General features: G+C 35.4%; 1 protein-coding gene across 12 annotated transcripts in view; it reads right to left on the bottom strand.

The window, feature by feature from the left end:
• PDLIM5 (PDZ and LIM domain 5) overlaps positions 1-17,247 on the bottom strand; it is a 205,647-nt gene that overhangs the window by 57,039 nt on the left and 131,361 nt on the right. For 8 of the 12 annotated variants that reach the window (XM_073891974.1, XM_073891979.1, XM_073891975.1 and 5 more), the window contains one exon: positions 214-330. The exons of the other annotated variants lie outside the window; for them this stretch is intronic. In XM_073891974.1, the coding sequence (XP_073748075.1) occupies positions 214-330 (117 nt within the window). The remainder of the gene's footprint in view (positions 1-213; positions 331-17,247) is intronic. 12 annotated transcript variants of the gene reach the window in all.

The raw sequence follows: 17,247 nt of genomic DNA, 5'->3' as shown, positions 1-17,247 counted from the left end.
ATCTGAACAAAAAGAGAGAGAGACACACACATACACAAATATGAAAGCGGTGTAAAGCGGTCTTCCACAGCTGAGTGCCAAAGTTTCTTATCTATATATTAATGATGTCAGTTCTGTAATCTATGATCACTTGTTCCTTTTTAGTCAGTTTTAGTATTTAATTTCACCACCAGCATTAAAATTTCGACATACCACGAGGGAAAAAAACTCTACCTAGAATACGTGGTTACTTTAGAAAGTGTGGCTACTTGGCTACCAATATGTAAAACCTGAGGAGTTGCAGGTGGGTGAGGTCCACTCTGAGGTAGGTCTTCCAGAGAACTGTCAAACCTAAGTTTTCAGAAGCAAAATAAACAAGGCAAAGGAAATATTAATGAAAAGTACAGACATTTATCATCTATACCACTTTTTAAGTGTATACTGGTTCTTTTGGGAGAATACTCTAGTTTTTTGTTTGTTTGTTTTAACTTCATATCTGCAGTAAGGTTAAAATCCAAACCAACACCCTCACCACCACCAAATCTATTCCCTCCCCCAATTTTTTTTAACATGGCTACCTTCATGTGAGGGGAAAAAAGGCATATGGGAATTCTCACACAGAGTCCCAATACAAAAGACTGTGTATTTTGCATGTTTCAGGGAAGTTGGGCTCTAGGAAATTAATTCAGTTGCCTAATACCATATACCTAGTAAGAGTCAGATGGAATTTGAACCAGGTCTGTCTGTAACTATTTCCACTACATAATGCTTTCCAGCATCTTGTGGGGTAGCTGCCTGAATAGTGCACTGCAAGGAAGCAACTAAAAACCTCCTTTCAAGTCAGAATGCTGTTTGTAGATCTGAAATAATATGGATGTTGTTTATCTCGATGTAAACGAAGTATTTTTTCCAGTGACACAACAAATGTTTGCATCCAGCTGTGTTGCTTTACTTTTTACTTTGTTTTTCTGATGTCTGTACCATTTTTCCTTCTGAATGCCAGAATTAAATTTTAGAACTATCACCAGGTTAAAAAAAAAAAAAAGATGAAAAATTCAGTGTGAGGTTTGAAAGAAGAAAGCACCAAGTATAATACTTTGGGAGGAAAACATAAATAGGAGAAGTACAAAATTGCCTGTTGCTTAAAAAAAAAAAAAAAAAAAGGCCATGGAAAAAAACAGAAAAAATCAGTCATATTATACTGATTTTCAGAATAGAAAATGTAACACTAAGATAAAGAAATAGAAAATGAGAGATTATATTCCCATTTTTTATTTAGCACCAGTCATACCTTTACCACAGTGTTGAAAAAAAAAAAAGGTAGACAACTTAACAAAAATGTCATGTTAGAATTAAGATATCATTTAAGAGATAGAGTATAAAATGTTAAAAGAATAAGAACTGTAAGTCCTGTAACAGGGGTCAGCAAACCATAAGTATCAGGCCAAATGTAGCCTACCACTTGGTTTTGTATGGCTTATGAACTAGGAGTGGTTTTAAATGGTTTTTTAAAAATGAAAAGAATATTTCATGACACATGAAAATTATATGAAATTCAAATTTCAGCCACAAAGTTTTAATAAATGTTAAATAAAGTTTTATGGAACCCAGCCAGGTTTCTTCATTTACATACATCTATAGCTATTTTCACACTACATACAGAGGTCAGTAATTGTGACAAGCCATATGGCTCACAAAACTTAACATACCTACTATCTGGATCTTTACAAAAAAAATTTGCTAACCCCTGTCTAGAGAAAATCCTCTCCACATAGCTACCAGAGTACACTTTTTTTTTTTTTTAAAGATTTTATTTATTTATTTGACAGAGAGAGAGACAGTGAGAGCAGGAACACAAGCAGGGGGAGTGGGAGAGGGAGAAGCAGGCTTCCCGCGGGGCAGGGAGCCCGATGCGGGGCTCGATCCCAGGACCCTGGGACCATGACCCGAGCCGAAGGCAGACGCTTAACAACTGAGCCACCCAGGTGCCCCTAGAGTACACTTTTAACAATACAAGTCTGATCCTGTCTGTTGCTGAGCCTTCCAGCACTGCTTTAGAGACAACTGTGGTCCTGGGCTTCCCATTCTCTAGTTTTATCTTACAGAGCTCTTCTTTTTCTTTGCCTTGCTCCAGTCCAACTGGTTTTCCATCTCTTCCTGAAACAGGCCAAGCTTCTGCCCATCTCAAGACCTCTGCACAGTCTGCTACTTCTCACTTTTTATGCCTACCTCTCTACCGCAACTTCACTGGGCTAATTCCTAAGTGTCCTTCAGCCCTCAGTTTAAAAACGTCACCTCCTCAGGGAGGCCTCTCCAATTCCCCACATCACCTTAGGCTGCCCATGTCATATGCTTTCAAAGTACCCTGTACCTTTTCTTTACAGAACTTATTTGTTATTAATGTAATCAGACAGTTTGTGTGGTTATTTGTTTAATTCTGGACTCCCTCACCAAATTAGAAGCTCCCTGAGGTCAAGGACCATTATGTCTAATGGTACAAATGAAGTGTAACAAAGTACTTACCACAAAGTAAACAATAAATATTTGTTGAATGAATGCATGAATGAAACTTATTGTTTTCAAATACAGAAGTCACTCACAATATACATATATTTCTTAGATAATATCTGTACCTTCTAGAGACTGGAGACTGTATAGCAGTTCAGGTTAAAGAGGTACTATATTACTACCTAAGCAAGAAGGGGCACATGATCAACCTCTAAGAAATTACTAGACCTCCAAAAATACCTCTAAAAATGTCCTTTACAACACAAAGAATTATCAATATTCTAAAAAAAGAAAATATAAAGAATTATCAATGTTTTCATACTAATATGTATCGAGGACTAATATATAAGAAAAGGGAGTAAGCTGGAGTTCAGTCTTTTAATATCTCCATGCACTAGGCTGATTGGAAAAATGAGTGTCACGTGAGAATAAAGTTCACATAACTCATGAAATTCCTTCTAAAGCCAAATTTCCAAGTTTCCAAACAAATGCACTTGGCAGGTTTCCCATGTCTTACACACACTGATTACCTATCCCTTTGCTTAGCCAACCTCTAAAAATACTAGACCTAAGAAAATCTTAAACTACCTCATTTAATATGGAACAGACATCAATATCTATTCTAATTCTGTCATTCCCTAATATTTATTCCTTTTAGGATTGGAAGAAGCTCTAATTAATAGCACCTCTACAGCAGCCAAACTCTCTTTGTTACTTAAGTGAGTTTTCATTTCTTATGAAAGCGAGGTATGAAGACTTTATCCTTCCCAGATATGTCTGGAGAGTTGAGCTTGCAGCCTTCTGGCCTGCTTTTCTCAGGAAAAATGAACAAAGAGCTATTTGTGCATTATCTTTCTCGGCAATTGTGTCTTTCCATGCTTTCCAGTGGGGACCCATACTAGCAATCTGTCCAGGCAAAGCCGGTGTGACGTTGCTCATCTTACTAATTTACCATCCTACAGGAACAGGGAATGGAACTCTCTTTCTATGCCCCAGCACTGACAGCTGTCAAAAAGCAAGATCCTTAAGCTGTGGACTCCATTTCCTCCCTTTTTCTCAGGGGCCTCAATTGATCTATCTCCTTTGCATTTTCTATTCTTCTTCTCCACTGCATGCTTTGAGTCCCCATTCAAAAATACTATAGTACAGCTTCTCTTAAAAAAAAAATACCACCGGGGCGCCTGGGCGGCTCAGTGGGTTAAGCGACTGCCTTCGGCTCAGGTCATGATCCTGGAGTCCCGGGATCGAGTCCCGCATCGGGCTCCCTGCTCAGCGGGGAGCCTGCTTCTCCCTCTGACCGTCCCCCCTCTCATGCTCTCTCTCTCTCTCTCTCTCATTCTCTCTCTCAAATAAATAAATGAAATCTTTAAAAAAAAAATTAAAAAAAAAAAATACCACCAACAAAACTGCCTTCCCTTTCTATTTTCCTATCCACATTAACAGCCAAAGGGAATAACAGCTCTACTCTAGAAATACTGTCTCCATTTCCTCACCTGCCTGTCACTCTTCAACCAGCTCAAGTGGGCCTCATCCTCCAGCCTTGATAAAACCATATTCGTGCCAAGGTCACTAATGATCTCTTTGTGGCTAAATTCAATCAACAAATGTGCAGTCCTCATGTTCTTTTCATTGTGGTAAAAAACACAACATAAAACTTACCATCTTAACCATTTTTAAGTGTACAGTTCAGTAGGAGTATTAAGTATACGCATTGCTGTGAAACAGACCTCCAGAACTTTATCTTGCAAATCTTAAACTCGCCCATTCAGCAACTCCTCTTTTTCCCCACCATCCACCCCCTGGTGACCACCATTCTACTTTCTGTTCCGTGAATTTTATTTCTTTAATAGCTCCACCATACAGGTGGAATCGTACAGTTTTTCTTTTTGAGTACATTCCTCATTTTACTTGGTAAAGTATAATACCCAGTCGACCACTCCTCTTCTGTCTTCTGTGCCTTAAGCCTACACACTTGCCTGTTTTTAGTACTATTTTACTGGCTATTCCTGATTGCAGGATGTGAAAGTTCTCCATCAGTAATACAATTTCAAAATGCTAATCTGGCTCACCCATATTAGAATTATACGTAAACCATGTAAGAATAAATTCGTCACAAAGGTTAACCTTTAAAATACGTGAAAAAGAATGCAGAAACTTTCTTTTGCAGCATAAAAACTTCAAGTTTCCAACTAAAAATTTCAATTTCTCACTCTCTTTAAAAATATCACAAAATAACCAAAGTGACTTATTACATCCCCACATGGCAATTAGGGGAGAAATTCAATCCCTAAAATGTGCATTTTATACCAAGTAAAGGAGGAAAATGACAACTGTCCTTTGTATTGTCACTCTTCCACAAAGCAAACATTCACACAATAATATTGGATTTCCCTTCTGGAAAATTAAATCAATTAAACTTAAGCTGGAAATTTCTGGCACTCTTAATCAAAAGCCAAATTTATTAACTGATTTCAATAACCTTTGTTTTTGTAGCAGTCTAAAAACATTATTTAAGCCTGCTAATTCTACATTACAGATGGCACCTTACAGTGAACTTGAAAATCAGCAAGTAGGGGCATCCTTGCTTTTTATACATGGGGAAGCAGAAAGGACTGAATGTTAGATGTAAAAAGAAGATTAAGAAGTAAATGATCAAACATGAAAATACCACCCAAAATGAGATTTACTTTTTGTGAGAGCAAAGATAAAGGACTGACTCAAATTATCTTTCTTGGAGGTTCCCACTTTACAGAAGAAAGGCAAAGAGGGAAAGAATAAGGGAGATCTCTGAAGCGAATGGAACTTCTTATTTGTGTTGGGGGAAGAATTTGCTCTTTATCGATATATATATATATATATATATATATACACATCTATATATATTCCATTTTATTCACACCTTTCAAATTCTGCCTTAACTCTTACATATTTCTCTACTGTTGCTTTCCCTAATGGGCTATTATTGAATAATGCCCTGTCTTAACATTATGTGAAGTCCTTAGGTTAGTTACCTCTACAGTATTCCTTGATATTTTTAGAGAATTTTTTCTATTTATTTATTTATTTATTTATTTATTTATTTATTTATTTGAGACTGAGAGGGAGAGCACGAGCAGGGTGGAAGGGCAGAGGGAGAAGCAGACTTCCCACTGAGCAGGGAGTCCAACTCGGGGTTTATTTCCAGGACCTGGAGATCAGACCTGAGCCCAAGGCAGATGGGTAACAACTGAGCCACCCAGGTGTCCCTAGAGAAATTTTTCTATAGGGTCTCAAGATAAGACAGGTAAAGATTAAGCATTTATTATACTATATCTCTTCTAAAAACCCAATATAATATAAAGATTTTAAGGGGTAACACCAACTTTAAAATCACCTGGAACAATCCCCTGATAAAAGCCTACATCCCTTAGTAACTGTAAGGTACTAACCACTAACCATAGCCCCTCTCACTCTGCATCATCAATTTCTTCTTGATGGCTCCTATTATTGATTTCAATTAGCTAGAAACAGCTTCCTCTATGGGGCAGAAACCTGCCATTTTGTAGTATTTATGTAATCCTAACATTATAAAAAGAACTTATAAATTATAAAGGTATTATTTCAGATTCAGAATAAAAAGATATATTATTTAGTAAGTAGCACTGCTCAATCTGTTACGTGTTTGAAAATATACATGAATCTGTGTGAATGCCTACTATGAAACAGCCACAGACCATGAGTCCTTGGAGAAGCCAGGTGTCTTGAGAATGCCACCAAAGCACCTTATGATCAAGTGAGTATCCCACTAGCATTAGAGAACAAAAGCTAGGGGTCACACACTCTCTAGCTAAATCTTCTGGATCATTCGTTCTGAGCTCTCTCATTAATCACTGCATTCACTCATTCATTCAACAATGACATTTGGATTCCACTTCATGCCAGGCATCCTCACATATTCTACTGCCCACTTTAATTTCCTGCCCTTGTGGAACTTAGATTCTCCTGCCCACTTTCCTCTAACAGACCACAAGGATAAATCCCATCATACTCTCCATCCATTTACCTGCCACAATCAGAAAGGCAAACCCCTCGGGTCATCCATCATCTCCTGTATTCTTGTTTCTTTACTGTTTTTTTATGTATCTCCCAATATGATCAATTTCCCATCCCTCTCAGCCCTCCCAAATCCTCTGTTATTCCACTGTACCCTCTATTGTTCTGTGCCTTCTGTTCAGTCCCTTCAAAAAGAGGTTCCTTCTCTCTCATACCTTGTATGTTTATAAACTTGGAGATGAAGATAATGCCTTCCTCAATATTGATTCTAACATTAGTCATCTTAGATCCTCCAAAATCCCCAGTCCCTTAAGGTTCATATCATCAGATTATATCACTCACTATCTACTCATTTTCTTGCCTCTACCTCACCCACTATTTGCTTCAGGCCCTGACTCACTCTCTTTCTCTTTACCCCATTCCAACAATCATTCTTGATGACTTTGGTGCTGTCATGTTGAATCACTGAATAACATGACTGCTATTTTCTTTGACTTCTTCACTTCAAAGATAATTCCTCCAAGGCTAGTAAGTCTCATGCCTGGAACATCTCAGCCATGCACTCCAGAATTCATATCTTTTACTTTTTCATCAGTAAGATTAACACCTCTAAAATCTGGATGTTAAGCACCTCCTTTTTTTGTAACTCACTCACCCCTCTATATTTTGATTCTATTAGCTTTTTTATTGAACTGACCTTAACCAATTTCACTGACTCTTACCAACTCAATTAATTCTTACCAAATTCACTGGTTCTTTTATTTTGTTATCCATCAACCCCTGCCCCTCCATTGTCAGCACTTCCTCTAAAATACAAACCTACCCAATTCCTTCCCTCGCCATTAGTACCTCTTTGGCCTAACTTCCTATCATCTCTTGCCTGAACTAAGGGAATACACATAACTAGTCTCCTGTGTTCATTTTTTCTCCCTCACAATCAATTTTACATAGTATTCAGAGGGCTCTTTTAAAAACATACATCAGATATTATTCCCATGATTAAAATCCTGTACTGGGCTTTCCAATTAATTAGGATAAGAATCTAAATCCCGTAATACAAATTACAAGGCAAAAAATGATCTGGTTCTTGACTACTTCACTCAATCTCTTATCACTCTCTCCTTTATTTACTATGCTCCAGTCAGTGTGGACTTCTTTCAGTTCCTTAAACACACCAAGCTGAATCCTGTCTCAGGGCCTTTGCACTTGCTATTCCCTCTGCCTAGATAGCCTATGTTCTGTATATATGCATGGTTAACTCCTTTAGGTCATTCATATTTCAGCTCAAATGTCTTCTTTTTCCCTAACTAGTGTCTAATGACTTCACTCCTCCCCTCCCCTCATTATAGTCATCATATTGTCCCATATTATTTCTTTATAGAATAACATAACATAAAACTATATTATTTGCTTTTTTATTGCGTGTTTGCTCCACTAGACTATAAATCCATGACAGAACCTTGCCTCTGTTATAAACCAAGTATCTACAACACTGAGTACCACATGATAAGTACTTCATAAGCACTTGCTGGATTTATTTATTAAATGTATATATAATAAACATGAGCAGGGATTACTAAAGTCTGAGACTAAGGGAGAATGTTTGGGGAAGAATATGACATAGCTGTGGATTTAGGCCAAGGAACTAGGCCCTGTTATCAGCTGAAATCAATTACTCATATAAATGCTTCTGACCCAGACAGCTTAACTATCCCATGATTTTTCAGTTGATTTTCTCAGGATTACCTACATAATTGTCAGACATTAATGCCAAGGATTAATTATAATATGTCAGGTGAGATTTTACAAGTATAGAATCGAACTATTGTTGCTTGCCTTATAATTTTAAGAGTCATACGACATGACTTATATTGGGTTTACTTTTTTCTAAAATCCCTAATTTTTTATATTTATTTTTGCTAACTTCATCCACCCCTACCACCAAATAGGTCCCAGAAGAGCAAAATTATTTGACCCAAACTACACATAACCATATTAAATTTTTTTTCCCTACTACATTTGGTCCATTTTCCTAGACTCCTAAAATATGTTCGAAGGATGATCTGGGTATGGAACATGTATGCCATGCCTCCCCACTTCAGGAAAGCCCCAAATTTAGGAAGCAAGCTGTAGAACCCCTCATCCAAGTCACTAATTGATCCTTTAAAACAATATCCTTTGTTCAACTCCTTCAACTTATCATGAATCTAAAAATTTGATAATCATTAACCTCATTTCATTATTAAATTCAGTGGGATCTTAAGAGACTTTCTTTGATGACTTGTTAAAATTAACATTTCCCCCAATCTACCAAAAATGTGTTAAATTGGGTGTAATTTGTTTCTTGAGAACTTAATTCTGCGTCTTGGCAGTTCTGTCCTTTTCTCAGTGCTTGCTGGCAAGGCTTTAAAAATGCCTTCTAGATTTTTTTCCAGGTGATCTCAAATTCAAACTAGTTTACAGTTTATAAGTTTTTTTCTTCTTTGAAAATCAGTACTACATCTACCTATTCCAAGTCTTCTATTTTCTTTCCCATTCTCCAGGATTTTTTTTTAAAATGCATATAGCATTACTAACCAAATCTCATCTGTAAGTTCTATAAATACTTGGGTTATAAATCAGTGAGAAAAACAGACTACTGAGAGCTCATCTAGAATCCCTTTCTAATTGGAACTTTAATTCCCTCCAGAATATAAACTAACCAAAACTTTTTCAGTATTTATCTCTGGGTTTGGGTGACTTTTGTTTGCTTGTTTGTATCTTTCGACAATGAGCATTTGTTAATTTATAGTAACCCCTGACAACATCACTTTTTTTAATCTCTTGAATTAATGTTGTCTGGTCATTTTATTTTTCATATTTAAATATTTGTGTGTGTGAATGTACATTTTCTTAACATGCATGTGGTACTGTTTCAATAACCCTAAAAGATTTGCTCATTTAATAACAGATATTTGATGCCACTGCAGTAAGCAAAGGATAAATCTGAGTCCACCAAGTTCGCTTAAAACTATTCTCTTTAAAATCTTTCAGAAATTTATTCTCAATTACTTTTTTTCTTATGAGTTACTAGGATATTGGGACAAAGAATAAAGTATGTGAAAAGACAAAATAAATAATGTACCTCTAACCCAAAAGTTGCACATATTTCATACATACTCTATTCAAAGAAATAAATACAGACTCTTCAGGAATAATTAATTAGGAGTAACTGGGAGATGAACACCTCTTGCAAAGTTGGACACAGAAGAAGCATTCAACATATACTGTTAATAGTCCTAAAAATAAAGAAAAACAAAAGGAGAGACATAGACAGTTGAACCTGCTTTTAAGATTAATTTGAAAAGAGTTCTTTAATTTGACTAAGAAATGGAAAATTGAGATGTCTAAATATCCATACCTGTCATATGTTTTATATATTATGTAATACATCATTTCAACTTTCTTTTATAAAATCATACTATCATAATAAATACACCTTCACATAACATAAAGGTAGAAAAACTTGGTCTTCTGAAACTTTCAATGTGACTAAAATATGTAAAACTGAATAGTGACAAAGGATAGAAAATTAAGCCTTCCATCATGGATGAAGACTGCCTATTATCAATGCTCTTCATTAAGTTGTGATATCTTTTGAAATTAAAAAGTTAATTACAGGAGGAGCCTTCAATAGTATTGACTTTTAGTCAAGAAGATAAGTTCCTTTTACTTTCTGGTTTAATTCAATCAAATAATTTCAATGTAATTTACCTCCCTAAGGGTGAAGCAGAAAGAATTTATCCAAATAGTATTGTAAGAGAAGTGTTGGCGGTCTGATAAAACTTCTAAGGAACTTAATGCATTCAATTCTCTATAGAATGTAAATAAACCAAAACTTTTTCAGTATTTATCTCTGGATTTGGATGGTTTTTGTTTGCTTGTTTCTATCTTTCAACAATGAGCATATGGACCATGAAAGTCAATTTCTGCATATTACAAATACTGATTTTTATTTTTAAAGATATTTATAAGCAGTAGTCTTCCCAGATTAATTTGGGAAAAGTAATGAACAATTTGTGTGTGAAAATACAGAGTGTATATAGGAACTGTTTCTTCAATGATTTTAAAGTACTATTTTTACAAGGAACTGAAGTGTAGTAATTACTTATGTTCAATAGATGGCGATCTTTACACTATACAGTGGTCACCAAACCAGCGTTTGCAAAGGGCAGTGTAATCCATCAGTAGAAAATGAAAAGAGATAAATTACAAATGTTCCATATTTTGCAATAGACATAAATCAGCGCTTGGTTACATACCCATTTTTTGGACCTATGGACTTTTTTCTAGGTTGACGAACATACTCTGCAGTAATGATGGTGACAGCTAAGAGATTCTATCTGGCTGTTATTATTTTTATTTTTTAAAATTAAACTCTGTTTTAGAAACCTTCGTGTTGTGTATTTTTTAGCAAATCCACTTGTTCTTACACTTCATAAAAATATGTGGGAATATGAGACTAGCGAATGATTCCTGATTTCTTTGCATGGCTATGAAGAATAGTTTTTAGGTAATCTACTCAAATACATGTGTCTTAAAAAAGATAAACACCAGGAGTCCAGTATATTTGTGAAACAGCAATTGAAGGAAGACATGGCTCAGGTCAGCAAACTGTTTCTTCACTAAACTATTTTATGTGGGTTACGGAAACATGTGAACAAACTAAATTATTTTAAAAACCTGCTATAACAAGAGTATGTTTGGAAATATTTGTGAAATTTCTGCTAAGTTTTCAATAAATGTACAAAGATGACAGGTTTCTAGTCAAGAAGTAACTTAAGATTTGTTTTGATAACCTTCAGCTAGAAAGCATGTGGACATTACTTAGTGCTATGGGACAGCCCATACATAGAGGATTTTTCCCCCTCTTATTGTTTTATAGCTTTGTGTAATGTAAGTGGTGACTAGAGTTTGAACTATTTTCCTACCAAAGGGAGAGGCAGTTACTCCTCCTTTGAGGAGTATTTTAAGTCTTTGAAAATTAAAAATACCTATAATACATTATTCGTAACCATAATATATGAAAAATCAGAACCTATCATTACTTGAACAAGAGAGATAAAAGACTGAAAAAAGGTTTTGATCATAATTTTATACATCTTTTTGCTAACTAAAATGCTATTTTTTTACTTATTCATATAGACCTTTGTAAGTATGAAAAATTTAAAACTGCTTATTAAATAAATATTTTACATTATAGTAGAAACTGAAAAGATGGTGAGATCAAGAAAATCACACTTTAACTTAAATTGTATGGTGCCCGACACAATGATATATTTTTAGGTATATATATATTTTTTTAAGTTATCTTTCAATGAAATTTCTTTTTTTAAATTTATTTGAGAGAGAGAACAAGCAGGGGGAGGGGCAGAGGGAGAAGTAGGCTCCCCGCTGAGCAGGTAGCCCAACACCCTGGGATCAAGACCTGAACTGAAGGCAGACGCTTAACTGACTGAGCCACCCAGGCACCCCTCAATTAAATTTCCTATAGCCTCCCATAATTCTCTACTCTGGTAAGTCACATATAATTATTAGCTTTCCATTATTAACATGTTGTTAATAATATATCTGTTGCTTCTTTTCAGTCAATGTTGCAGACTAGACTCTTAACTTCAAACTTCTCCATTTCCCTAGGAATGATAAAATTTTTTCTATTGGTTTTTCCAATCAGAGTACTAAGCATTTCATATACTCATTTCTAAAATTAGTCAGGTATTGTCTTATCACGGGACTCACTAAGCTATTCATGTTGAAACAGATCAAAAACACAAGAAGATGGATTAAGAAACAAATTTTTCACTTAATTTAAAAAGTGTCTTCCACAACCATTTAATAAACAGATAACACTGGGGGAAAGCATCAACACTTTTACCAAGTAGGTTGCCAAAGCACAACAATTCTCCTTTGAAGCAACTTAGGTATGGCTCCACTTTACCTACAGTACAAATATTAATGTTTTGATTTTTATAAAAACTTGACTTGTATTGAATTTATATTCAATTAAAAGTGATGTTTACCATGCTGTTAACAATCTCCCTAAAATTCAACAAATAAGAAATTGGAGGAATATACATTTACATGCAATTAGAAACCATTAGTTAGTGCTAACTAGTGCCAAATACAGTGAGGATACCAAAACTCTTATGTCCAAAGAGCTTATACTCTAGTTAGGGATACAGGGCATGGAGACAAACACCTGTTATCCAAAATAGAAAAAGAGGTGCCACAACAGAGGTAACAACAATCCTTCTATCTGGGTCCAAGTCAGTGAGTCTACTTAAGAATAACTTTTTTTTAAAAATACTACTCTGCCAAATTAATATTAGTACAGAAAGGCCACTGGTATATATTATGGACTGAATGGTTTCCCCCAAAAATTCGTATGTTGAAGCCCTAATCCTCCAGCATGACAGTATTTTGATATAAGGTCTATCAGAAAGTAATTCAAGTTAAATGAGGTCCTAACAGTGAGGCCCTAATCTGACAAGATTGGTATTCTTATAGAAAGAGGAGATACCAGAACTCTCTCTGTGTGTCCACAGAGGAAAGGCCATGTGAGGACACATTGAGAAGGTAGTCATCTGCAAGCCAGACAGAAAAGACTTACCAGAAATCTACCCTGATAGCACCTGGGTCTTGGATTTCTAACTTCTAGAACTGTTAGAAAATAAATTTCTGTCATTTAAGTTATCTAGTCTGTGGTATCTAGGTGGCAGCCTGAGCTAATACAGTATATTTCTAATTTAAGAATTAGTTCACCAAAGATGAATCTTACAGTCCTAACACCTACTTTCAAATTATATTCATGTTTTTTATATCTGTATACTTATTTATTGTATTTATATATATATTTATATTAAATGCCCATTTATATATTGAGTGTATAGATCTTTACTTACACATTTACAGTTGTATCCAGAAAGAAATACTATGCCTGTTAGAATGCCTTTTCCTTCCAATTTATATTTTTATACTAAGACTCTTGGCTTCAAAGAGCTTATACTCGAGTTGAAGATTTATGACATATAGATAAAGATCTATAATACAAATTAGGAAAGGAGTGGTAGAAATTATATAGTATATTACTTCAGAAGTTAAGATTATTGCTACTGTGGAGGGTGGAGGTAGCACACTGTGGGTGAGTCTGTGTGATTGGAATTGTAGGAAGGAATAAGAAAATCTTGGAAGAGGGAGGATTTGTTCTCAGCCCAGTCATTCTCACTGGTACACCATGGGCATTTGGGGCAGGATCACGCTTCATTCTGTGAAATTATTCAGGGCATTACGAGACGTTTAGCATCCTTAGCCCTCCACTAGCATCCTCCTAGCCTTGTAAGATCTGTATTATCCCCCTACACATTTCCAAAGGCTACTCAGCAGCATCTCCCCAAAGAGAAAACAGAAAATAAACTTTCATGGATGTGAAGAAAACAGATGTGTTCAATAAAATGTATTAAGTGACTGAGTAAATGGCTAATATAGTTTATTCTAAAATTCTGCATATGGAAAATTACAATATACAAAATCATAATATTTTATTAAGTGCTGCTTGTCAGTTACAAGAGCTTATTACATTTACTCAAGAGTTCATCCTAATTTTCCACTGTGAAGCTTCTCATTGATTCATTCATATAGCTTTGACTACATATGATTTCTAAATTGCTTTACCAACTCATTACTCCCAGAATGTTTCTGATGCAATCACCTAAAAAACATCCTTTACTCAAGGCAAAGAAAAGTAATGTATGCTCTTTTTCACTTCCATATACCTTGCTGGTTGCCCTAACCTGATCTTTCATTTTAATGGTTTCCCTAAATGCTGTTTGTGATCTGGGTTGGAAATTCAAGGAGAAGGGATCAGAAGTGACAAAAATGGAGAGCGTGAAGGGATGATGAAGAAATGAGAAGAACCCACACAACTGAGGTCCAAGCTGGGATCTACAAGAACTAGAATGACCCTCCCAGGTTGTCCCTACCTGGCTGAAATGGTCAGGCTTTTCACTTCAGCCCCATACCCCTCCAGTCAGCTCACTGCATGTGCACAACCCCACGAAGCTGTGGCTTTGGAGGAAGGGCATCTGACATGTGAATGGGGTGACCGCTGAAGGTTATCTGACACACACACACACACACACACACACACACACACACACACACACACACCAAGAGTGGTTATTAAGTCCTCCACTGAGGTGATATCTGGAAGTGCTTCACAGTGTCCACCACTGATTGTAACTTCCTTATTTTAAAGAAGTGGGAAACTCAGGGGCAGAAACTTTTGAGTTACAAATCTGAGTCTCAAACTCAGAATTTACATTCCTTGCTTACTATTCTGTAGTAATGATGTCTATTTTGGAAAGAAGAGCAAGGAAATATTTACTTGGTTCAAGTAATTTTCTTGAATGGGACAAACAAAAAGGGATGAGTTCAAACAATTCTTGATGATGTTTTTATAGACAGAACTGAATTGCCAAAGTCATCGCTAAATTATGAATAAGGCCATCAAAAACTAATGATGTAATATATGGTGATTAACATAACAATAAAAAATTAAAAAAAAATAAATTATGAATAAGGCATTATGTCTAATTTCTACACATTGGAAGTGTTTTTGAATGTCTTTATGTGTGTTTTACAGGGCATTCTGATCCCTACAAATGCATTACCAACATATACTGTAATAATGCCTCCTTTTATTAAGTCTTCATTGGGTCTAATGGGAAAAGCAGTAAGCTGACAACTATGCCCAGAACAACACTAAGTAGATGAATGTACTTATTTAGCTTTGATAAAACTTTGGTAAACCTTTTTGGTTCTTCATTTTTAATTTTTTATTTAAAGTTAGATATAAGACAACTTCCCATTCAAAATGCTGTGGATAATATGGGGAATATAAGTTATAGGTATCAGTATTTTATTTTTATACCATGCTTCCCATCACATATCGTATTTTGGCTACGCTGTCCTTTCTGTTCTGTGTACTTGCCACTCTCCTTTTCACCTCAGGGTTTTCACACTCGTTTCTTCTGCCTTGAACAGTGACCCAAAGTCATCACATGGCTGACTCTTTTTCCTCTCTCAGATGATGGCATTAAGGTTATCTCCGCAGAGATCCATACAACCTATGTAACCACTCCATGTCCACGCCAAATTTCCTTTATACTAATTTATTATCTTAATAACACAATTATCTCAGATCGCCTTGTTTATATATTTTCTGCTACTCATTATTTAGCCCCTAGTACATATCTGTGCCTGGCATTTAAGTAATTATTTTGTGTGAAAGAATAATTCAGGCAATAAATGAGTATTTGTGATTTATAGGACTTTAAATACACATCAGAGATGCAAAAAATTATGACATTTTTCATCTGGGGAAATTAATTTACCCAAATTTCTGAATAAATCTGAATAAAACATGGGACAGTTTCTATCTTAATATCATAATTTTTATTAAATAAGCTCTCTACAATATTTTTATCTGAGTCTTCCTAAAGGGCATCCTAAAGGGCATAAGGATGTATAAAATGAATGTGTTTCTGTTTCCATAAATATTTTTCAAGGCATCAAAAATACTCACTTTGTGAGAGACATTCCATCTTCTAATTGGTAAAACCTTGTAAAAATGTTAAAAATTCTTAACTTTCAAATTTTACATTAAAAAACAAGCCTATAATAAAGAAAGTCTGTATAAGAGAGACAAACAAAAACAAGCTATAAATTAGGTCACTAGACTTACAATAATATTTTTGTAAGGAGCTTTTACAATATTTGGCTAGCTTTTAAGCTAGGAATATAAGATGTCCCAGAAGATTAATTGAACACAGGAATTCAACCTCTGATGGGGTCAAATGGAATGTCTTTTGTGATCCAAGCTGAACATTTATACTCATACTCAAATATACATCATTCTACTTATCTAAGTGTATGCTTTCAATGAGATATTAAATACTTTATTTTTAATCAGGGAGGTATTAAATTCTTATTTTCAACTATACTTATTTCAAGTCATAAAGTTCTAGACATGTTCACTTGTCTTATTAGAGAGAAATTCTTTTATTTACCTAAAACTCTCATTCTAATAGCTCGTTCTCTCAACTACGTAGTTACTCTAAAAATTTGGTGCTCGGTGGGAAATACCTTGTTTACTCTACCCTACCATCTATTTTCATGAGAATTTGATTCCATCTACTTTCTTTTTTTTTTTTTAATATATTTTATTTATTTATTTGACAGAGAGAGACACAGTGAGAGAGGGAACACAAGGAGGGGAGTGGGAGAGGGAGAAGCAGGCTTCCCGCCGAGCAGGGAGCCCGATGCGGGGCTCGATCCCAGGACTCTGGGATCATGACCTGAGCCGAAGGCAGACGCCCAACAACTGAGCCACCCAGGCACCCCCATCTACTTTCAAATATCTTCTTTTGAGATGAATGAGACCAGGAAAGCCTGGTCTAAGAAAGTATATTTTCCTATAGAGGCGAGAGACACAGTAATAATGGACTGATGTCGGGATCATAAAACCACAAGCAGTATCTGATACAGTAAAAGAAAGACACCTTACTAAATTAGGAAGTATGGTGGAAATGAGCATAGATAAATCCTAGTTTTTTAAATACATTTTGTGTGCAAAATTTTAGATAGTAATCATCATTAACTGAAATTAATGTTAGTTTCTCCAAATTGCCA

This window comes from Callorhinus ursinus, unplaced genomic scaffold, assembly GCF_003265705.2.
Source record: "Callorhinus ursinus isolate GAN/ISIS: 27379988/994484 unplaced genomic scaffold, GSC_fseal_2.0 scaffold4, whole genome shotgun sequence".
In the NCBI taxonomy this organism is placed as follows: Eukaryota; Metazoa; Chordata; class Mammalia; order Carnivora; family Otariidae; genus Callorhinus; species Callorhinus ursinus.
The sequence above is the reverse complement of the archived record's forward strand: the minus strand, read 5'-3'. Positions and strand labels throughout refer to the sequence as shown.